The sequence below is a fragment of the Hydractinia symbiolongicarpus genome, chromosome 13 (genome assembly GCF_029227915.1).
Source record: "Hydractinia symbiolongicarpus strain clone_291-10 chromosome 13, HSymV2.1, whole genome shotgun sequence".
In the NCBI taxonomy this organism is placed as follows: domain Eukaryota; kingdom Metazoa; phylum Cnidaria; class Hydrozoa; order Anthoathecata; family Hydractiniidae; genus Hydractinia; species Hydractinia symbiolongicarpus.
In genome coordinates this window covers 12,839,296-12,863,326 of record NC_079887.1, presented here as the reverse complement: position 1 = coordinate 12,863,326, position 24,031 = coordinate 12,839,296, and the positions used below count along the sequence as shown (strand labels likewise).

The 24,031-nt window shown below is 32.7% G+C and overlaps 3 protein-coding genes across 11 annotated transcripts in view; 2 read left to right on the top strand and 1 right to left on the bottom strand.

The window, feature by feature from the left end:
- The window catches only part of LOC130622967 (uncharacterized), a 22,912-nt gene extending 6,405 nt beyond the window's left edge, over nucleotides 1-16,507 (top strand). For 4 of the 9 annotated variants that reach the window (XM_057438427.1, XM_057438426.1, XM_057438425.1 and 1 more), the window contains 5 exons: nucleotides 7,234-7,375; nucleotides 7,999-8,055; nucleotides 8,191-8,291; nucleotides 8,451-9,846; nucleotides 13,703-16,507. In XM_057438427.1, the coding sequence (XP_057294410.1) occupies nucleotides 13,877-15,745 (1,869 nt within the window). In that variant the 5' untranslated portion in view covers nucleotides 7,234-7,375; nucleotides 7,999-8,055; nucleotides 8,191-8,291; nucleotides 8,451-9,846; nucleotides 13,703-13,876 and the 3' untranslated portion in view covers nucleotides 15,746-16,507. Of the gene's footprint in view, nucleotides 1-7,233; nucleotides 7,376-7,998; nucleotides 8,056-8,190; nucleotides 8,424-8,450; nucleotides 9,847-11,970; nucleotides 12,605-13,702 lie in introns of those variants that run through there. The other 5 variants (XM_057438430.1, XM_057438431.1, XM_057438429.1 and 2 more) reach the window with 5 other exon arrangements.
- Nucleotides 1,148-7,513, top strand: LOC130623090 (uncharacterized). The gene is made up of 6 exons (XM_057438589.1): nucleotides 1,148-1,433; nucleotides 1,521-2,315; nucleotides 2,407-2,501; nucleotides 2,553-2,562; nucleotides 7,234-7,375; nucleotides 7,492-7,513. Exons 1-6 carry the CDS (start codon nucleotides 1,148-1,150, stop codon nucleotides 7,511-7,513), a joined length of 1,350 nt encoding a protein of 449 aa, XP_057294572.1.
- LOC130622969 (uncharacterized) lies at nucleotides 16,401-24,031 on the bottom strand. Its single transcript, XM_057438433.1, has 11 exons — nucleotides 23,786-24,031; nucleotides 22,784-22,854; nucleotides 21,266-21,318; nucleotides 20,910-20,953; nucleotides 20,079-20,116; nucleotides 19,527-19,584; nucleotides 19,413-19,457; nucleotides 18,765-18,852; nucleotides 18,110-18,165; nucleotides 17,578-17,651; nucleotides 16,401-16,687 (listed from the first exon to the last, which is right to left on the bottom strand). The coding sequence occupies exons 1-11, from the start codon at nucleotides 24,017-24,019 to the stop codon at nucleotides 16,606-16,608; spliced, it is 843 nt and encodes a 280-aa protein (XP_057294416.1). The 5' UTR covers nucleotides 24,020-24,031; the 3' UTR covers nucleotides 16,401-16,605.

Genomic DNA, 24,031 nt, shown 5'->3' with positions numbered 1-24,031 from the left:
TGCGAATTAAATTAATGCGATTTGTTAACCTTTAGAGGTAAGCCCTCAATCAAATTGATGCGATCGGCATTTAGAATAATAAAAGAGGCAAAAGGTTACGACTTGACAGAACTACATAAAATGTAAGGAAGAACAATAATAAAATAACATTTTGATCTACTTTCTTATGTGCATTTTTTAGCTAGCACAGTCTAGTACAAGCATTAAAAATCCATTTCAGTGTTAGTACTACTTTAGTACTACACTTTTCTAATAATAACAAGGTAGTTGTACTGCAGTAAAATGTTTGTTTTTTTCCATTGGTGCTTGGCAGTGCTTTCTTTTTGATTGTAGAAATTTGACTTTTCTAAAAGTGATGATTAATGGAGTATCAGTTTTGTGAATGCAACTAGCTATTTGTGGATATTGTGCAATTTCAATTCTTAGCTCAGGTTGACCACAAGAAGTAGTTTATTGTCACAACCGAACCCTTCCTAATCTATTATTTTAGTATCCTCTCTGTTGAGGTCAATTTTTCTTCAGTCGCCTCAAATTCTTCTAGGAATGGCAACATTTTCGAAACATTGTTAAATAAGTACTTATTTTTCATTCAATGGAGCTGTGTTTTTATTTTTATTTTACTATGCACTTTTATGTTAAGGATACAGAAAAACACGTGTGATACATGTTGAGAATACTGCCTATATTTCTTGTACTGCGAAATAAAAGTATGTGAGTTACACCTATTAAAAGCTTATCACATAAAATTCACATTATTCAAATCTATTTCACTTTGAGTACTAAAACTGTGTCGTCTCGGTTTTGATTTTTAAGGTCTAGTTCCAGATTTTTTTTTTTGAAAATTTGCTTTTCGTGCTTTTCAGTTGTACTTTCTGACCTTCATAACGTGATAAAAAAAACAGGCACCGTATGCCCAGAACAGTAATAATCATATATGGAGACTGTGTGTGTGTGTGGGTGTATCTGTCTGTAACAGGCAAAGTGGATGTGTTCATTTCCTTTGATGTAGCCGAAAAACTTATGTCTCAAATGTCTTCAAAGATTCCGCCTTCGCCGGCGGAAATCAATAATATCCTTTCCACGGGCAACGTGACGGAGCGGACGTGTTTTTAAAACTTAGTAAAACTTGTTGTTTAACTGTTGACAAATGGAGGTTGAAAATATTGTTTTAAATTCTGTTAAAGAAATACATAGAAGGAAAAAGAAAGCTGACTATGACAGCATAGTAACTAACACAAAAGACTTGCATCCTGAAATTATTGAGCAAACGCTAAAAGATTTATGTCAACAGAATATATTAAACAAAACGGAGAGAAATGGTACAGAAAGTTATTTATTTGTGAAACAAGTAGAAGAGGAGAAAGAAAATAGCACAGACGAATCTTTTTCAGAGGAAAAGAAAGATGTTGTTGACGATTTAATCGAAGATAAAAGTGGATATCTGTACGAGGAAGAAGTTAAAAATTTTGGCCAGTTTATTAAATTTAAAAGTTTGACAACACAGGTTTGCGATTTAAAAGAATTTATTTCGTATAAACTGAGCAAGATCGGGGACAACTCGTCAAATATATTAATTAAACAACTGAGGAGTGAAATAGATTTCCTTAAAGAAGAAATAAAGGATTACAAAAAATTGGTTAGCGAAATTTTAAACAGTAATCAACGTGATCATTCAGTTGAAACGTGTAAACATGTGGAACCGATTAAACAGCATAATCAATGGAACAACGTAATCAAAGGTCCCTCAAGGTTTTCTACAAATAAAGTTAATAGAAATGAAGAATTACATCATAACAGATTTAACGACCTAAGAGTTGAAGTTAATGACGATTCTAATCAACAAAGTTGGGGTGATCAAGATTGTAATTTTACGAAGGAGAGTCAAAATACGCACCACGTAGATGTTAACAACCATATTCGTTCGTCAAATATCTTTAAAAATAATGTAACACACAGACGAAGACCCAACCCTGTTATCAATCCGTTTCCCGAAAGAGATCAATTAGCTACGAATCTTGAGCATCAAAATGTACACCATTCTAAGAAGATACGGATAATGACCGATAGTATACCAAAAGGTATTCGAGTGAAAGAATTTAATGAGCAAATAAAAAATGGAAATGTGAGATTTAAGATATTCCCAGGAGCAAGTGTCGAAAACTTAAATTATTACGTACAACCAACACTGGAACAAGAAAAACCTGATATTGTCGTTATCCATGTAGGAATCAACAATCTTTTATCAAGTCATCTAAATGCAGCGTCAGATAACAAAATTGCCGAACAAATCCTGGACATCGGAAAAAAATGTGTGCGTAACGGAGTAGAAAAAGTTTTTATCTCTGCCTTGGTTACGAGCAGACGTGTCGACTCTGATAGAATAAACAGTATTAACAAACTATTAAGAGAAGGATCCGATCTACACGGTTATGGCTACATCAGACACAACAATATCAGAGAAGAACACCTATGGAAAGATGGCATACATTTACGAGAGAATGGTAAGATAATGTTAGCACGAAATTTTATAGCTTTTATAAATAATTTTTTAGATCAGCAGGGGTATTCAATAGGCTTGGACTAGTTTGCGATGATAATAAATCTAATATTCCTGATGAATGTGTTGGGAGTCAATATAGAAATGATCAAAATCCGACACATAATTCTCACCAAAGTTCTTTAGATGAAATACATAAATTACGAATTAAGTACCCTTCCAATCCTCTTTTAGGCTATTTAAACATTAATAGTCTCAGAAACAAAATAATTGATGCAAGAGAAATTCTGACAAAATTTTCACCTGATTATTTTGTATTTGCTGAAACGAAACTAGATGAGAGTTTTCCAAACGAACAATTCTATATTGATAACTATGAAATTAGAACTAGAAAAGATAGGAACAAAAATGGAGGAGGGTTAATTGAATATGTTAAGAAGGGAATAGCCTGTAGACAAGTTAATGATTTGGGTATAACAAATAATGAAATCATTTGCTCAGAATTAACGATAAGAAATAAAAAATGGGCAGTTATCAGTATTTATAGACCACCTCATTATTCAAACTTAAACAACTTTTTTGAGGAATTAGAGATAGCTTTAAATAAAGCTCTATCTAAAGTCGAAAACATAATAATTATGGGTGATATAAATATCGATTGCCATAACTCGAACGATTCTGGTTTCGAAACCTTAAATAATTTCTGTGATATTTTTAGTCTTGAAAATCTTGTCAAAAACAAAACCTGTTTTGCTAGTCATAACGGAACAGCTATAGATGTCATTCTTACAAATAGACCCAGATGTTTTCAACACACACTAACATGTGAAACAGGATTAAGTGATCATCATCAAATGGTAACAACATTTTTAAAATCTCATTTAGCACGCTTAGCATCCAAGAAAATTATTTACAGAAGTTACAAAAATTTTAATGAAGCCAACTTTTTACGTGATGTTGAGAACGCAAATTTTATTTGTAATAGTAAAGATCCTGAACTGAATTATGAAAACCTCATCAATGTTTTCACATCTATCATAGAAAAGCATGCCCCACAGAAGCAAAAAACTCTGCGTGGAAACGAGGCACCATTTATGACAAAAGAGTTAAAAAAGGCAATATATACAAGGTCTAGGTTCAAAAATAAATACAATAAAAATCCTACTTCTGAAAACAAAATCACGTACAAGAAACAGAGAAACAAGTGTGTAAATTTACGCAAAAAGGCTATCAAAAACCATTTCAAAAGGGTAACAGAATCAGGTTTTATTTCCAAAAAAACGTTTTGGGAAACTGTTAAACCCTTGATATCAAATAAAAGTGGAATAAGCAAAGGAGATATAGCGATCGTTCAAAATGAAAGTTTAGTTACTGATAAAAAACAGCTAACCGAACTTTTCAACGAATACTACATCAATATTTTAGAAAATTCTTGTGGCATGAAACCAAATCCTATAAAATATAAGAATGTAAATGATAAGTCAAAAATGATTGAAGAAATTGTTGATAGTTTTGAAAATCATCCAAGTATCATTAAAATAAAGGAAATCAATGATTCTAACAACAATGAGAACTTCACATTCCAAGAAGTTGATGAAAATTCAATTTCTAAACTGTTTAATGATTTAAACACCAAAGTATCAACAGGTGAAGATACAATACCATCAAAGCTGACAAAATTAGCAAAAAGGCACCTAGTAACGCCACTAACAGATGCTATAAATAGTAGCATAGTTTCAAACAAATTTCCAAGCAAAGCTAAGCGAGCTGCTGTAACGCCATTGGATAAGGGAGGAAAAGATAAAACTAAAATATCAAACTACAGGCCTGTCAGTGTTTTAAATGTTTTTTCTAAATTTTACGAAAGGGTTATGAAAGAACAAATAACCGCTTATATGGAATCAAAATTGTCGTCCTTTCTCTCCGCCTATAGGAAATGCTATAGTACCCAACAAGTACTAATTCGCTTAATAGAGGAATGGAAGAGTAAACTTGATAAGAATTATGTGGTGGGTGCGATCTTGATGGATCTTTCAAAAGCTTTTGACTGTGTACCACATGACTTACTAATTGCGAAACTAGCTGCTTATGGATTTGACAATAAGTCTCTTCAATTCATTCTATCTTATCTTACTGATAGAGAGCAAGCCACTCGAATAAATGGGATCTATAGTCTATTTCAAATTATCTTATCTGGTGTACCACAAGGTTCTATTTTGGGACCTATCATATTCAATATATTTATAAATGATTTGTTTCTTTTTATAGAAAAATATAAGCTACATAATTACGCTGATGATAACACAATATCCAACTTCTCAAATTCTATTCCTAATTTGATAAATACTTTAGAAAACGAAGCTAAAACTGCCCTCTCCTGGTTAAAAGAGAATAAAATGATTGCAAACCCTGAAAAGTTTCACTCGATAATTCTGACAAAGAATAAAGCAGATAATTTAGGTCTAAAATTTAATATAGGAAATAAAACTATTGAAAGTGAAAATAACGTGAAATTACTAGGTGTGACTATAGACAATAAATTAAATTTTGACAGACACGTTAGTGATTTGTGTCGCAAAGCATCAGCCCAACTAAATGCCTTATTTCGATTTAGAAGTTTCTTATCCTTTCAAGCAAAATATATTTTAGTTCAAAGTTTTATCTACGCAAATTTCAATTATTGTTCCCTTATATGGCATTTTTCTTCTTCTAAATCTTTATCTAAAGTCGAAATGATACAAAAACGAGCATTAAGATTTCTGTATAATGATACGGTAAGTACATACGAAAATTTACTTAAAAATTCCAGCAAGAGTCACATGAATGTAAATCGCTTACGGTCATTGTGTATAGAAATCTCTAAAACTATAAATAACAGCAGCCCTCTTTTTATGAAAGATATATTTTGTTTAAATGATAACGGTAGGACAGTTAGAGAACAAAATACAAATAATTTGGTAGTCTCAAGGAAAAGGACCGCGACTTTTGGAACTAATAGCTTATCAGCCCTGGGACCAAAGATTTGGAATAACCTACCATCACATTTGAAACGATGTGACAACCTTAAAGTTTTTAAAAGCATGATTAAAATGTGGGACGGATCTAAATGTAACTGTGATGAATGTAAGGTCCCTTTATAGAACTTTGTTGTTATTATTGTTTATATATATATAAAAAATGATTTTATTTAATTGTAAACATAAAAAAATTTAGTCGATTTAGATTAGTTTTCTTAATTACTTTTTTTTTGGAAACTATTGTAAATATGTGAATAATCGACTTTAAATAAATTGAAAAGAAAAGAAAAGAAAGAAATGTTAAATTTTTTTATGTTACGGCGCGACGTCAATATCATTACTCTAACGTCGATATCCTAATTTATATTAATGAAGCTGTTACAGTACACTTATAATTTGAGGCCAAATAACTTGGAAACCAGGTGATGACATCAGTCTTTTTCACAGCGTGGGTAACTAGGGACCATCTGGGACCAATTTGGGTAAGTTTCCCAAACCTGGGTCCCCGAATCCGTTTCGGAATGGACGGGTTAATGACGTCATCATAAAACCTTTCACCACAATATTTCCATAACCGTTTGTCATAAGTACACGATCCTATACGTTTTCTTGATCAGCGTTTCAAAATCTGTACGATGAAGGCAACAGGTAAATAAATTTCCAAAAAAAAAATTTAACTTTGCGGGAACTTTGCTGAAGTCAGCAAATTTTTTAAACCCTTATATCTCCTTACCCGTTCCTCGAAAACATATAATCCTATACATTATTTTGATCAGCGTTTCTACCTCTACACAGTACAGGCAACGACTAAACTAAATTTCGACAATTTTTTTTTTATCTACGCTAGAATAATTATTCTGTGAATTATAAACTTGCCATTGATATGAAAATCAGAAATTTGACCAAAAACGATTTTGGTGTATCATGTCTCCTTAAAGCAATATTCTTAATTTAAAGATTTCAAGAAATATTGATGAAATTGCAGGACAGTATCCCTTAGGGCAAAAATTGTTGCAGACAAATTCTTGCAACATAAATTATTGCGACTCTATTGCTTTTATACATTTTTCGACATAAATTATTGCGTTATAATTTGTTGATTTTTCGACATAAATTATTGCGACTTTAATGCTTACTATACATTTTTCGACATAAATTATTGCGTTATAATTGGTTGATTTTGCGACATAAATTATTGCGACTTTAATGCTTACTATACATTTTGTGACATAAATTATTGCTTTATAATTTGTTGATTTTTCGACATAAATTATTGCGACTTTAATGCTTACTATACATTTTGTGACATAAATTATTGCGTTATAATTTGTTGATTTTCCGACATAAATTATTGCGACTTTAATGCCTACTATACATTTTGTGAAATAAGTTATTGCGTTATAATTTGTTAATTTTTGCGACATAAATTATTGCGATTCATAAAGGCAGATGACATTTTGCGACACGCATGTTTGCGGTTTTTAGCAAAATCCGCAAAAATTGATGCTACAATAATTTATGTCAGCAACAATTTATGTCTTTTACCTTACTAGTTAATACAACGACAAAAATTCAGTCAAATGTTTGTACTTGTTTTACCCCTCAGACATATTGAATTCATTGCTTAGGACAGAAAGCTTTGTAAAATGCTGTTCCTTTCCGTAGAAACATTTTTTTTATCGCTGTATTTTTGCTAAGAAAAAAGTTTTTTTTGTTTAGATTTCCTACTCAGCAGAAAAGTTGTGTTCAAGCTGGATGCCTATGCATTCTATTATGATAGTACTGGTTGTTGTTCTAGCGGTTATTGCTCTAGCGGTTATTGCTTTTACTGCAATCTGTTGTGTTTATACACTCAAAAATGGTAATTGCTAAACTTAACACTTCTTCTGAACGATTTTTTTCACCAGTAATTTGGATTAAGCTTGATAAGACTAATGTTTTATCAAGCTTAACTATTTTATATTTTCCTATTTGCAGGTGTTCAAAAAATCACGACTAAGAAGTCGGTAAAACTTCTTTTTGCTAGTTTTACTAAAAGCTTATGAACCTAGTCTAATTATCTCCATACTTTTATTATCGTCATCTTCCTTGTCAGTCCTTTTAACGCCTGTTTTCCATGCTATCATGGGTTAAACGAAGTATATTAATGTCTTTCTTCAAATCTGATCCAGAATGTTAGTTCCAAACTCAAATTCCTCTCCATCAAGTTTGTCCTTATTACCTACTGCCACGCCTTTCTTGGTTTACCTTTGTGCTTTTTCTTAGAAATGTCAAGGCTATATACTTTCTTACTCAAACAATTTTCTTTTAAAGTGTCCCAACCAATCTTCTTATTTGGATAGCGTTTCTAATGTTACCACAATAAGAAGATACTTAGCCTGCATAACAAAACCGTGAAAAAAGCTTTTAAACGAAGCCGAAACATAAGTATAAAAGATAACTAGTGATGGTGCGTCTTCTTGATGCTTATTTGTTTTTTTATAGCAGTTCGTGCCAGAAATGATCAAGATGTATAAATGCAGCCGCTGACCAACTCACAAGGTAAGTTAAAAAAAACAAAATTTTGCTCGTGTTTACACAAATCATGGAAATATACCTTGCAATGTGTGGCAAGATTGATCTATGACCAGTTATCTTCATTTTGAATAAATATTGTCTTTTTTTGGCGAACTATAGGTCTTTCAAATACAATTACGGGAGGACTACACGGGAATGTTGTGAGCCAGACCGGATATAATCCGGCTACAGAAGAGAAACGCAGTTGACCGTCGACCAAGGTAAATTAAAAAACAAAATCTTTTTCGCGTTTACACAAATCATGGAAATGAACCTTACAACTGATGCTTTAGTCAAAAATGTGTGACCAGATGGATCTATGACCAGTTATCTTATAGATAATTCGAATGCATGTATGTATTTTTTTATCCTATTTTAAGGTGGAGAGGAACCATGGGGGTGATAGAGACGAGTGACTGGTTATTTATTTAGATGCCAACAGCGTTGCAGAAAATGGAAATGTTGAAAATGGTAATAGTGAAAAATTTAAGAAGAGTTAAAGAATCTCCTTATTTGATGTGAATACAGCAAAGTTGAACGGCATTTGTTCTCAAAAATGCATTGTTCTTAACTAAACACCCTTAAAATCTCCCAAATTCAACCAAAGTTGAAAAACGTCAAAGTTACCATTAATCAAAATAGTTCATTTCTAAATTGCTTCTTTTGGTAACATTGAGCTGCATTTTTGATTTTCTGCAATGAAAAGTCTAGTACCATCCTTATGTTATAAATAGATTTTACGGAATTTTTATATTACATGTTACCAAATATTGGTAAAAATAAGTTAAATTGGTAAAAATAAGTTATCTTCAGACTATATAAATAACTATATAGTCTTAAGATGTACTTAGTGTACGAAAAGCTTATCAATTAAATACTTTTTAACTTTCAAACTCGTTTTATTTTATCTTAATGTTAGCAAATGTTGAACGCAACGATACAATAATAAATATTTTTTTATATTTATTTTTATACACACAAACTAAAATGGTTTATTGTATTTTACTTGTATTTTTTGTTAAAGCAATTTTTATACGTTGTAATATTTGAGCACGTATTTTTTGAACGCACATTTTTTATTTTTTTTACAAAAACGAACGGCTTTTTATATTTGATTTCATTCGATTGAATAATTGGAAATTAACATGTCATAAACTAACTAGTTGGAGGTGAAACATTAATTCTAGCTAAATTTAACTTTTTATATTTGGACTGTGTGTGCAGTTGAATCTTGTCATTGGATTTTTAAAATTTCAGAAAGGATTTTAGATCTGCCACTGGGGACGAGGTGAGCCTGAAAATAGAAACTGAGGAAATATTATTCCGTCTTTATTTTGAAATAGCTAAGATCGGTTTTCGTAACAAAGAAGAAATCTACGAGAGGCTGAATTTTTTGTGGCGGTGTATTTTTTTTATACTTTTTCGGCTCGTAAAAGCATCGTTGATGGATCAACAAATTTATCCATAAAATTGTAGACGCGGCATTTAACCATGTCAAAAATCGTATGAGAAAAGCGAAGAAGTTATAAATGAGATAACTAAAATGAATTTTATTATAATCAATAATTCTTCTTTTTTATATATATATATATTTTTTTTTATTTGTAGCATTAATATTTTATAATCATCTTGTCTATAAATCAATCAAAAGCGATTATGAAATAAATATAATAGGAATGTATAAAAAGTTTTTTTTGCTTGCAGAGAAAAAAGGTGAAGAAAAGAAATAACTGATCGCCAACGTAGAGAGGAAAAGAGGAAACACTTTTTTTATTGGTAAGCTTTGATAAATTGACGTCGAGTGATTTCTTTTTCCAATTTCTCAGGCAATTCTTTTTCATAAGAATCTCCAGGATCTCTTGTAAGGTTTTTAGTTTGAATCTTAAAATGTTCTGAAAAGTTTTAGACTTTAACTACGCGCTTTTTATAAAAATATGTTTTATAACAATGATTAAAAACAATAGATTCATCGTTTAAAACAACAAAAATAAGAATAATGGCCAGCCTGGTTAGAATTTTGATATTCTTATAAAAAACTGGTCGTTAGGAAAAAAATTATAGTCATATTTGCATGACAACAGACGGACAGCGCATATAAAGGCGACAGGTTTAATGACATAACAGTGGATATGTCATTAATGGAACTGAACTGTGACTGAACAACTTCTTGCCGGACAGCCGTTCCCAAAACTGCGTGAACTTCTCGGAAAATGTTAGAAAGCAATCAAAGTTCCTTGCAGTGTGCAAATATTTCGGTTTACACCTAAACAGTCATCGAAGAATGATCTTTAGTAGTCCAACGATCAAAATCTAGGTGTCGCCATGACGATCAAATATGTCTTTTTTGTGTCCACTTAAATGTTTCAATATTAGTTTGAAAAATTTTATAAATTGGACTAGGTTATACCAGAAAGAGTGTTACATACTGTGAAAAGCCGAAATTTTAAGGTTGCGATCATTTTGACACGCAATTTTTTGTCAAATATTTGATTTTTAGTTAAATAGATGCGTTTTTAATTTAATACTACTTTGAAAGCACACTTTGATGCGACATTATTCAATGTGCAATTCTGGCTAAATAAAAACACAAAGCAGTCCTGTTTCAACAAACTGTTTGCGTAACGGACTATAAATTATTTGAGAAAACAAAATGTGCAATTTTATTTTTAATAAATCGCGACCTTTGAAAAAATTTATACTTTTACGTTATTCACGGGTTTTTAGCTATGTGTATTGTGTAATAGAGATATACCCAACGTGTTTTTGTGAACCAAGGCCGGTTTCAAGTAGGGCATGTTTTTGCCAGCACCATCCAGCGTTTAATATCTGAGCATGCGCATTAGAATTATTTTCCCGGCTCCGCGCATCGCGCCTGTTTTTGGTCTCTCTAGAAGAAGTTAAGGCGGATCAAACTCCAAGTATATTTAGATGGACATATTTTCAATAACCACTAAAATTCTAATAACGCTGCCATGTAATTTTAATTAAGTAACTGACATCGCCGATGCTATGTCAAAATTCATATTGTTTAATATTCGTACACTAGTCGGTTTAATTGGTAAAATCGGTTAACTTCACGACTTCTTTCGTCCTTCCTACACTAGTCGATTTAATTGTTAAAATAGGTTAAATTTAAAATATATAGGTTAAAATAGGTTAAATGTCAGAAAGAGAAAAAAGGCGCCGGTAACGAGGTTGGGCAGAGATAAACTGACCGCGACTTTGTCGAATGTTTAATTAATGCGTGACTCAAAATCTTGCTATACCTTAGAGGATATCTCCGCTATCCTTGTATACAAAATGAAAATTGAAGTGGAAAAGAATTGTATTTTTCTTTTTACTGCTATTCTCATCTGCGCAATATTTTTCTAACTCTTGTGTTAAACTTCACAAGGAGTAAACATTGTTTTGTACAGCGTCGCTGACTATACATATCGTGGTCGGTGTGAAATACTTGATCAAAGACCAAGTTCGTGCCAACCTTGCCCCCAGGGCTCTTTTCCCTTTCTGACAATCGCAGATGGTCAGAAACAGACTGTGACTGTGTCGGATGTTTTATTAACGCATGGCTCAATATCTTTGAGAGATACCTCCGTTATCCTAGTGCAAAAAATAGAAAATGGAAACATTCTCGCTGTTCAAGATTTTCTGGAAAAGAACAAAGAACCCTGGGAACGAGGTTGGCTTCGTGCACCATGATTGTAGGAGTGGCATGCAAAAAATATTTTTGCATTTTTTTGGAGTGATGTAAGCGTACGCACGAAATCGCAATTCGCGTGAACAAAAAAGATTCGCGCCCGGATACTTCCACGTTGTTCGAAATTATATCCAATGTTGTTTTTTCGCAGATCGTAGCTAATACTGTTTTAGAAATAAGGCTTAACGTAATTGCGAAGCTTAGACATAATGGTTTACAGCTTCGTCCCCAGGACATCTTGTATCTTTTCTGACATCGGACGGCGATAGGACGCCGTCCTGGTTATAGAAAAGAGACAACATGTCCTGGGAACGAGGTTGATTTGTTTAAATGTCATTCTGTAAAATAATTGCTCGGCTGCGGGATGCTAGTCAGGACAATACTTTGTTGAAACTATACGCTAGTTAACACTATATACACATATGTTATCAAGAGAAAAAATGAACTAAAAACTTGGCGTGAATAAGGGATTTCTCAGCGGTTTTACTTAGATACACAGACAGGGTAAAAACCTTTTAAATTAGCTTACCAAGTTTTCTGTAACAAAATAAAATTGTGATATTGACAAGCTTTGTAACCCAGGGTCTATTATGTTACTATAACAATAGACAAATTAGAAAAATATATCTTTTGTAAAAATTGGTTAATTGGTTAGAGCTTTTCAAGTGCTGTCTGAGGATTATAAAAAAGATAAAAATAATTCATTTTAGCGATAAGATATATTGTAAACTTGACAAGTAAAAAATATGCTAAAAGTCGACATGGAAACGCAGTGATATGTAAAAAAAATTGGTGTCGGAGTTTATGTTGAAGTTAAGCGTCTGCAAAATGGTGAAGGTCAGAAACATTTATTTCGTTTTGTCATGCTTCTTCCCTTCGATTAGAAACACATTATTACTAATTCGTTCCCAGTTCTCTTGTATTTTTGCTGTCAACGCGTGGACAAGAACCCCGGGAACGAGGATGCTAATGGCACTAATTTTCCCCGGTATTATTTTTCAGATGATCGTAAAAAAAAATAATTCAACAGCGATTAATTTTTGTGATTTGACGTTAAAATGTTACTGAAATAGGCTGGATGAGGTTACGTTTTTGAAAGAATTGCAGCTAATATTTTTTATAAAGCCTTAACGTAAGACCTTAAAGCTACATTTTCCATTAAACTCAGTTGTTAGGTTTCTTATCTAATCAGCAGCCCGTAAAAAATCTATTGGATTTTCCCTATCGCCAACCTCGTTGTCTCTGTTGTCTCTTTTGTATCTCGGGACGGCGAGCGGGGTCAGAAAAGATACAAGATGCACTGGGAACGAGGTTGCTCCATCGCTACTCGCAGCTACCATAATTTGGCGAATGTTAATAATGGAGATAACTTCCTATCGGACAGACAGTCGCGTTCCCAGGGCATTTAGTCTTTTTTTATTAATTTTACTCTTGATAACGGCTTAGAGGCGACAAAACCCTGGGGATGAGGTTGATTGATACAGTATAAAATAAATTGAGAACACACAACCACGATGCCAGGCCTGTTATCTCTTTTTTGTATGTGACGTTGAGACTGCCATTTCGCTAGACTTTTAAATAAGTGTAGTGCCGGTGTGAAACAAAAAGCCTTAGAAATGAATTTGATCCACAACGTTACGTTTGCAAGAGCAAAAAAACGATACTGCTATGCAATTCAACCCAACACCCTTATATTCTCACCTAAAGAGCAGGAAGTCCTGGAAACGATGTTACAAGCTAATGTTTCTTTAAAAAAACAAATGTCAAAAACATTTCTTAATGGGCTAAAAATTCAAAACAAGCTGAAAACATTTACAATTACAGCCGGATTGGTCTGACTTAGTAGACATTTAAATTTCTGACGTAATTTCAGACACTAGACATAAATGGCAGCTGCTTTTCATGATAAATCTTTAACCTTCTTATTTTTTTTAGTGTTTCCCTATATCGCGAAAGCAGTTGTTGCCATGGAAACAAAGAAAGAACAAGTTGCAATCAAAAACAGACAGAAATAGTAATTATCGAGTTAACGTGTACGTTGATCACTCGACCGAATTATTTCGAGTTAACTCGACAGGGCGTAACACAAAGTATCTCCAGCTTACAGCAATGCAAGAAACAAAGCAGGTTCTTATTCAGAATAATGAAGACGACTACTTTTCCTCTCTGCGTAGGAGAGAAATGAGAAATTCGGCGACTTCGTACAACCGTTATCCGGAGGATACGGCGAATAAAAACAGATCTTGCAAAAGCGATGGAGAATCAAATGGATTTATCGAGGATGGTTTTTATTCTTCTTTGCAATCAAAAGAAAAACACAAGCAACAAAAGATGGAAGAAAAAAACTCTGTTTTTAAGTACTCCGATCCCGGCTCTTCCTCGTGGGTAGCAAATGGGATAAGAACTGAGAAGCAGGAAGTACGCAATCTTTACCAAAATGATGAAATAAACGAATTACTTACGCAATTGTTTTCTCCGGTGCTATCGATACAGAGCGAACCTTTAGGTGCGACATTAAGTAAGAACTATAGTTACTTAATTGGCGATACGATGGGAGAAAAAAACGTGAAAAATGATCCGGTGCTATCGATACAGAGAGAACCTTTATGCGCGGCAAAGAGTAGGGACTATTTTTATATGAATGGCGATACAATGGGAATTAAAAACGGAAAAAATTATTCAGTGATATCAAGTAATAACGGAGCTTTCCGTGTAGCGGCGAGTAAAAACAATCTTTATTTGAATCACGATACAATGGAAGATGAAAACGTGAAAAATGATCGGGTGCTATCGACACAGAACGAATATTTAGGCGCGGCAATGAGTAAGAACAATCGTTACATAAATGGCGCTCTGATGGAAGATAAAAACACGAAACATGATCCGGTGCTATCGAAACAGAAGGAACCTTCAGGGGCGGCAATGAGTAAGAACAATCGTTACCCAAACGATGATACGATGGAAGATAAAATCTTAAAAAATGATCCGGTGTTATCGACACACAACAAACCCGGTGTGGCAACAGAAAAGAGCAACCGTTACATGAATGACAACGTAATGGGAGATAAAAACGTAAAAAGTGAAACATATACACTTTTCGCCGTCATCAGAAAACCTTCCAAAATAACAGTTCCTGAAAAAAAGAAAAATACAGAAGATCCACTCATATCTGTTAATTGTGGCGTTACTGGTCACTCATACAGGAATTGCAAATCTATGTCAAAATACGCAAATAGTATCAAGGTAAAAGCAATGACGCCCTCTAACTTACGCCCTATTGACGCCCCTTTAAATGAAGTATCTGTTAATCATTTACAACCCGTGCGAGAAGTAACATCGTTTGACGTAACTTCAGGACGAAGAACTTTTAAATTCATTATGCACGACTTCCAAAGTATATTTTGCGGAATGAGAGTCATTTCTGATGTTAATATGGATGTAAACCAGAAATTCAAAAAGTCAGAAATGATTTCCCCTTCACACCGTATGTCTCCTTTGCTTTTAGCCGGCAACAGAAAGCGTGGTGATTACAAAATAGGAACAAAGAGCGATGGAAGAACAGGCTTCAAAAAAGGCGTCGGTAATATGGACGGAAAACAAGAGCCTCAAAATGACGACATGACGTCATTTCCTGTTGAAAAGGTTCGGAAAAATAACGATCCCATGTACGTCGCTCTCCAAACAAGCCACGCTAGGAAGACATATAGGAAAGCTTCAGTTCAGAAATATTCTTTGAATATAAACACACCAGGCTTTGGTGCTATATCAGCCAAAAAAACAAACCTAAATGCGCCATGTTTTAAGACTTTTTGCTACTACAGCTCGTCATTACTTTTACACAAAACATCGCATAATGGTGTATATACTTCAAAAATTCAAATTCAAAAAGAAAGAAAAATGGGTATATTATTCCAGAAAAGAAGAAATACATCCAACGACAAGAAAAACTCAAGTTTAAGCGTTAGATACTTTTTTTGAATTCTAAAATTGTACAGTTATACCGTTGTACCGTTACTGGATGTCTGTTTTAACAAAAACAATCCTGAAACGACCGTTTCGTGTAAACGCTGACACATTTTGATAAAAAAGGAAAGTATATATTATTAATCTTTGATCATCTTTTTCGATTTCAAGAAAAGGTGCATGAAGCAAACTGTTTCTAAATAATTAGTTTTGATAAAGAAAATATATAGACAAGTGATTTCTTATTAAGAACCCCTCCCCCTTCTCTCATTGACCAACTTTTACGAAACGAGACTTTTAATGAAGCTCCCGGTCGCTTAATCGAAATAAATGAAGTGTTCCATAAATATGTCTATTGTTCCTTAAATACGATAGTCTTCGGAAAACCGGAACATTTAATTTAATATAGTGTAATTTTAAAACAGTTTAGCAAAGCTGCTATAAAAATACGTGTACCTTTAATCTCTCCCAACATCAAACATACTCATTGGTCACACTACATTTACAAAAATTAAATAAATCCAGTCCAGAATTTAAATCCAACAAGTCTCGCTTTAAGAAACACAAGCAGGTCAGAAGATATGCAGTCTCTTTAAAACAGTAAAATGCATCCTACTTTGCGGAAGGAACTTAAATTAATCTTATGTGTATTACTCACGGACAAAACGAATCGCAAAAACGTACTTTTTTAAAACATCAATTCTCTATTTCTTAAGTCTCTGTTAACATAAAGTTTTACGTGAAATATTAAACATCAATATATACAGTTTCACCCGATTGCTTTTAGTCATTTAAAGAAGTTTCTTGGCTTGATCATAATGGTAGGTTAGCCACTGTTTGTAACGTTATCAATTATTTAGAATGTCAACTTTCCTTTACTGAGGAACGTCAATAATTAGGTCGCCGTCTTCGTCTTCGCCTCCTATGCCAGGACTGGGTGATGAAGACAGATGAGAGCTGTAAATAAAAAATCAAAAAAAAATCAGAAATCAGGCTTAGAAAGTTTTATAAATGTAGCGAAATTTAAGTAATGCCGCTATACTATACAGATGACTTCTCTGTATGTGATAGGTGTAGGTTTTTATGTTACTTGTTTGTAATGGGAAAATGAGAAAAAGTTAGCATGCAAGTATGTTTTCATTGTTTTTCTGTTATTCGCAGTTAAAAAAAAAGAAAAGAAGGAAATTGTTATGCAGAAAAAATGGCGTTGAAACGAACCTGTTTTCTCTTTGATTTTATATCCCATTGGCATAAATTTTGGCCCAAAAATAAATTGGCCATTTTAGTCTGAAATCTCCATATCGGGTTGACGTTAATATTTATTTTTCTTTGCCATGCCAAATTAAATCAACGCAGAATTAAAATTAAAGAATAATTTAACGTTTTGTACACAGTTAAGCACATCTTTCAATTTAAAGGTTCAGCAAATAGATCTAAAAAAAAACTCTGTCGCGCAATAAAATTTCAGTTTTATATTTAGCCTGCAGATAAAAAACCCACGTGTATATAAAGAGAATTGTAGCTCTTAAATTTACCGAGTTTTCGATTTATTAAAACCACACCAGTCAAAAAATTACATGTATGTAACGAGTATTTTAGATTTGCCATACTTTCAAATTTACTGAGTTTTTTTTCGACAAATTAAATTCACACCAAATTTAACGAGTTTTCGCTTTCTCCAAATTAAATTCACACCAAATTTAATTTTTTACACCGTTAAATTAAACACACGCAAATAATATTGCTCCTAGCAATGAAGTCACGATGAAGACATTACAGAGTTTCTGCACATAAGAAAATTTAATTTGGATCAAAATAACAATTGTGCAAAGTATTAAACTATATACCCCGCTTCCATTGCTTCCCTTATTTGACCAATATCTTTTCCTCCAGGTTGTTTAGACGGAGGATTCCTTTTAACCTGAAAAACAGAGACAATGCAGGTTAACATAATGGTAAAGTAAGTCAACAAATTTCGCAGTAGGTAACTAGCTAAAGAAGCACTTGCAAGAAGTAACACGACCCAATTAAAAACTTGGTCCAACATATAAGCCATGTCGCTAACTTAAACAACGGGTACCTAGAACAATGAGTCAGTCCAACCAAGCACAAGAAGACACGTACAGAGATGACTATCAACACTGATATTATGACTTCGCAAGATAAACTTTCGTGATTTAGGAAATATTTGGAATTAGTTTATCTCGCAAAACTTTAAAATACGAATCATTTTTTCTCCTTTTTTCACTAACTAAATTTTCACTACTCAAAATCTTCAAATAATCATCTTTAGATTACTCAAAATTTTCATTCCTTTTACCTGATAGCACTACTCTCTGTTGCTCATTTTAAAATTAGAAATTAATCATGCATACATACGTGAGGAGCCTTTTTCGGTGAAGTATTTGAAGACGGTGTCACCTTTGAGGAAGCATCTAAACAGTAAATTAAATGTTCAATATTATCAGTAAAAACCACAACAACAACAACAACAACAACAACAACACCAAGAAAACCAAAACCAAACCCAGACAACAGGAAAAACAACAACAACAAAAGTTTAAAAATAGTAGCGTAGAAATCATAAAAAACAAAACTTCAAAACTTTCAAACTAATTACCCTGAATTTTTTTGAATAATTTTGTGTTTCAAAGGACAATATTCTCAAGACAGAAACTTAATACACAGTTTCAAAGGTTGTAAGACATCAAATACAAAGGAGACTCCAAGAATCACTTCTAATAAAGTCCACGGATTAGTGACAGAATGTTAAAAGTTACTATCAATTTTTAAAAAAATAGTTGCTAGGATTATGCAGACCCGTTAAGTACTGTTTTGAAAGTTGTGCTTAACGGGAAAGGCTATTCTTGTCTGAAAAAGATTGCCAATGGCTGGAGGGGGTGGGAGAAAAGATTTTTAACTTAATAAAATGTTTCGAAATTTGGAGTTGTCCTCCCTACCTAAAGGCTACCAAGAGTATAAGCTGTAGCAGACCTACCCTAAATACAACAAAGTATATTAGAAAACAGTGTACCTTGCTTTTCTGTATTCAACTGTTGTCTGTGTGCATAACATATTCCTGACTTCACCTTGGTGCTAACCAACTTGGAACATTGTTTGCCCTACGTATAAGAAAATAATGCATGTTAGAATTAAAAAGCAACAGAACGCTATTTATTAACCATACTTATTACAACAGAAAATTTAAAAAATAAAGAATTTACTGCAACAGGGCGGAAATAGTTAAGGCAGAGAAATTGTAAAAACTAGTGCTCTGTTTGTAGTGGTGTCTCTATGTAATCTCTGTTCTCCTGATATCACGTTTGGCCCTGCTGTGAATTAAAAACCACCTCTTAAACAGGACAAAGGAAGAAGATTTTCCACTGTGCAATTGTTGAAATGACCTGAACCGTATTGTGATAGCTAGTTACCACAGATTAAAAATAATAATTTCACGGGATTGTAAAAGGAATCGTTGTTTTGTTTAAATTTTAGATTATTAAGGAGATTCTAGGTGGGTCCTAATTTTTCAGGTTACTTTGTAGAAGACTTAAGTTGTGAAACACTTCTTAGAAACTAGTATAAAATTAAGAGAAGATAACGCAAGTCTATCATTTTGGGACACGAGTTATTCGATTAAAAACACTGGACAAACACAAACTATGAAGTTAAAAAAACTCACATTGTCCATCTTTCGGCATCGCACTTTATCTGCTCCGGAAGTACCCTGCATGGAATGTACAAATACAGTGGTGAAGAAATATAACACTTCAGCATTCCGTGATAATTAACTTACACTTTTTGACTTGGTTCCAGCAGTTTTTGGTGACGACTTTTTTAAAATTTTAGATGCGCTGAAAAAAAGTATAGTAACTCTTACTTTTCATATTCTGTGACAACAAAATAGTCAGAAAAGTAAACTATATAAATATTATAAAAAAAATAACATGTTAAAATGTTTAGTTGTTCCATTAAGTTATATTTTTTATTTCAATGTCAATCAGTGCCAAATGCACCAGATTCAGAGTTGACTTAGCTACGTGAGGTTTCAGTACATGAAGTATGGAAAATGTACATTCTTGTGTACTTTGGGAAATGGCCAAAATGAGGAAAAATTCTGAAAGTCATGTCCTTGGGACCACTAAAAAAAATTAGAATTTTCATAACTGAATGATATAAACTTGTGGTAACAATTTCAACAAAAATATGAGTTGGTAGACATGAGAGCATTTGGTTCTGTTAACATGGAATGACCCTAAATTCTTTGTACCGCCAATGATATATGTAATTTAGGCACCATAAGACGTTCCACTAAAAATATTCATAGAATTTACTGGTAAAGTCTTACCTTTTTTTACTACTGTTGCTGGGTGCTTCAACTTGTTTCTATATGTAAGATAAAAACAGGAATCACCAATAGAGGAAGAAGCAAAGTTTTCTCATCTATTTATCTCTCTGCCTTTTCAACCCAAGGTAGTGTTTGGAATAGTAAAAATAATATTTTGATTCCAAAACGTTTTCACAAGAACTTTACCTTAATGCACAACTTTTAATGAATTCTGGAAAAATCAAAATGCTGGCACTTAAATCGTACAAGATGACTACATGCTTTTTTTATATGGAACCTTAAAAATAGCGACCGAGGTTGTGGCGTCATGGACAGAACACAATGATGTCCATGCAAACATCCGAGGTTGCTAATGTGAGACATTGGAAACGGCACGTTTTGTTAGCTGATTAGTAGCTTCTGACGAAGTCTCTATTTTTATGACCATCATGTTGCTTTGAAAAAACTTATTAATGGTATTGTTTTCATATTTTATAGCATATTTCGTTTTAGGAGACTGTTGCTCCAGTATAAATTAATCTATTTCATCGTACTCTCAAAAGCTTAAATTAAGTATAGTTCAAAACTTGGATCTTATTTGGACGTTTGACAGTGTTCAAATTTCACTAAAGTTTGTTTCCATTTTGTGTGTATATTTTAGCAAGTCGCTACAGGAAAATATCACCTGCTCACGTGATCAATATTAGCCAATAAAAACGTCAGATATAAAGAAGATAATACACTGCTGTAGGTACTAATACAATATAGCAACATATGAGAATGTTGTATCAGTGTTTGCACTTACGCTCTTATGAAAAACATGCCAAGAACACACATATCTCTATAACTTACCTCGGAGAGATCTTCTTCCTCAGATGACGAAGTCATTTCTTCATCTAAATGCAGAAAGTTAATTACGATGCCAAGGATTATTTTTAAAACCATAATTTCCAAAGAAATGGAAGAATAAACAACAGTAAAATAAAAGTTATTTTGTTCCTGGAAATAATGGAAGCTGAGAAAGTTGTAATATTCTTTGTCAAGAGAACAAAATAGTTAAAAAAAGAAAAAAGTGAAAAAAAATCAAATCCACACAAAAAACCAAATCCATTAATTTTATAAGTATAAGAGACATATAGAAATGTTTTAAACTATATGCATTATGTGGAAAATGGCAAAAATAAAATAAAACTATGTATATTGAGCACCTGTTGAAGAGTCTTCTGGTTCTTCATATTGCAGCAGGCGATCAAGCAAAAAGCTACAAAGAGCAAAATATATCACTATTGTGACAAGCCATACAAAGAAAATGAAAGCTTGTGTCACCACAACAGTAAGCAAAAATATTATAACTTTTCAACAATGTATTATATCCTTGTATACATACATAAAACTATGCTTTCCCTCTTCTAAAGTTGAAAACGTTTTGACATATATACCTATGCTTATTATTTAACTAGTGTTTAGCCCATGGAAAATCTACAGAAGTTTGCCGGTCACAGCAAAGTCGTAAAACTATATCAGATTTGTTATTTGTGGCATCAAGAATTTGTGCGTAGTTTAACACCATTACAAACAGACAGACAGACAACAGCTATTATTATAGAGTTTTATTTTTCAAGAGAATGAGTGCAACCAACAACCATAACTGTATATAGCTATACAATAACACGAATCTTTTTTCACAGGTGTGTTCTTTTTATAACAAATATATTTAAGAAAGAAGATGTTTTTATTTATTTTTGCATTTTCTAGAGCGTATTGTTGCATTAATCTTCTTTCTCGTTATATATTTAAACATTTGTTTAGGTATTTTTGGTGTATATCTTAAAACAACCAAACAAGTATATACTGAAAAATGGGCTGTTTAATAATTATTGGTGATATTGAAAGTGTCAGTCTACATAATAATACAGAGACTGTCTGTCCGTAACAGGCAACGCGGATGTGTTCATTTTCCTTTGATATTGCCGAAAAAGTTTGTCTGAAATGTTAAATTTTATGACGTTACGGTGCAACGTCAATAACACTACTTTAACGTCAATATCTTATATTAAATAAGTGAAGCCATTACAGTGCACTGAAAAACTTTGACGCCAAATAACTTGGAAACGAGGTGGTGATGTCAATTCAAATCACGCTTCTTTTTTTCATTTCTATCCTGCCTTAGTGGATTTTTGCACAGGTTTTATCGACTTGATGAGTGGTTAATAAGATGTAAGGGTTTAAAAATTTTGCGGACGTTAGTATATATTATAATTGTTCACAGTATATATAATTTTCTAGTATATACTACAACTATATACTAGAAATTGGGCTGTTTAATAATTATTAGTCATATTAAAAGTGTCAATCAAAGATAAAAGAAAAAACAGTGCCAGGAGAAAAAAAACACCAGAACAATTATGGAAAGTGTAAATAACAGAGAAAAGCCTACAACTGACTGAACCCTGCTGCTTTCTCTTTACGGGAACAACTTATTAAACACATTCATTGTGTTTAATAAGGAGTCATTAGATTCAGTTTTTACATTTTTCAAAGGGATTGAGATTTAGACTGAAATTTTCGAAGAGACTTTTTAATTGGAATTGTGAAAAGAAACTACAAATTTTGAACATTTGTTTAGAACAAATATATATTTTAGTGAGCAGAAACAGTGGCTTTATTTTTCTCTTAAATATGTACATTACTAAAACAGCATTTTATTAGCATAAATACTTTCCAACCTTTTGTCTTTGTTCACTCGCAAACATTTCCTTTGTACTTTTCTCAGTTCTTCATAGAAACATTCTTGTTCCTAGAGAAAATGCAATATTATCACAGAGACTGTGACTAACTGGATCAAATCACAAATACGAAAGCATTGTTGCAACAACAAAAATTTTTAGGCTTAAGTTAAAAAACCAGTTGGTTTTAAAAGAACTTTATAAGTGGTCTATAAATCCTTTTATCTTTTGGAAAAATCTTTATAGTTTCTGAGATATGGAGAATTATGACATTATAAGTCGAATGCGGAGAAAAATTCCTGGTATGAATGACAATCAGGATAATTAAATATTAATATTCAGGTAAAAATACTAAACTGGATAGGTAATATCACATACCTTGAGAAAGAGAAACCCTTAAAACAGCACCTCACTTTTTCAAACACATGATGTCATGCATTAATTAGAATAAATTATCAAAACTTCGAAGTCAAACATCTTGACAACCAATCAAAATTTTCAAACAATAAAAAGTTTCATGGACAATTTTTAAGCTCTTGTTTTCTGGTTGGATGTAAGTTTTAAATTGCAGTAAACTTTAATCAATAAATCCAATTTAATTAAGAGGAAGGTAAATTTAACAAGAACAAGCCTATCAATAAGAAAATGAAACCTGAGCAATAAATCGCTTGCCCAAGGTTACAATAATTTGGACTGGGAGAGCAACCTGAATAAATAGAATAAGTTTATAAACGCATATTTTATTAAAAAATCTTTTTATTTACTTTAGCTTATATTTTTTATATATTTTGGTTATTTTTTAAAGCAAATAATAAGAATGATAACATTGATTTCATGTGAGTTGAATTGATATTGCTCAGCCAGGCAAACTTTCTGTGGAAATAGGGGAGCAATTAATGGCTCAGTTAGTTTCTAATTTTTCAGAATTGGGTGAGTCTTTGCGTGAGCAAGAGTGATCGTCTCCCCTTATTGATAGGTCTGCAAGAAACAGATACAACTTACATATAACAAGCATTTCATTTTGCGTTTTAAATCTTTATACTTGTTCTTATAATTTGTTAGTCCATCATCACCATTAGCATCGTCATCATCGTTATTACCATTGTTTTCATCATCATCATCATTATCATCATTCACATCCTCTTTACTTATTACCATTTGCTCAACCTTAACTTCGTTTTCTTCTCTGTTAAAATTATCTGCGTTTTCTTGTGAAACAGCACCCACTTCTACCATACTTTTTGTATC

Bases quoted from the DNA above. Each gene is read 5' to 3' on its own strand.
- LOC130623090 (XM_057438589.1), top strand. From the start codon at position 1,148: ATGGAGGTTGAAAATATTGTTTTAAATTCTGTTAAAGAAATACATAGA. The intron at 1,434-1,520 runs GTGGATATCTGT...GCGATTTAAAAG, and splicing joins CGATTTAATCGAAGATAAAA to AATTTATTTCGTATAAACTG. The intron at 7,376-7,491 runs GTAATTGCTAAA...TCCTATTTGCAG, and splicing joins TGTTTATACACTCAAAAATG to GTGTTCAAAAAATCACGACT.
- LOC130622969 (XM_057438433.1), bottom strand. From the start codon at position 24,019: ATGGTAGAAGTGGGTGCTGTTTCACAAGAAAACGCAGATAATTTTAAC. The intron at 19,585-20,078 runs GTAAGACTTTAC...ACTTTTTTTCAG, and splicing joins AGCAACAGTAGTAAAAAAAG to CGCATCTAAAATTTTAAAAA. The intron at 17,652-18,109 runs GTATGTATGCAT...TCTGTTTTTCAG, and splicing joins CACCGAAAAAGGCTCCTCAC to GTTAAAAGGAATCCTCCGTC.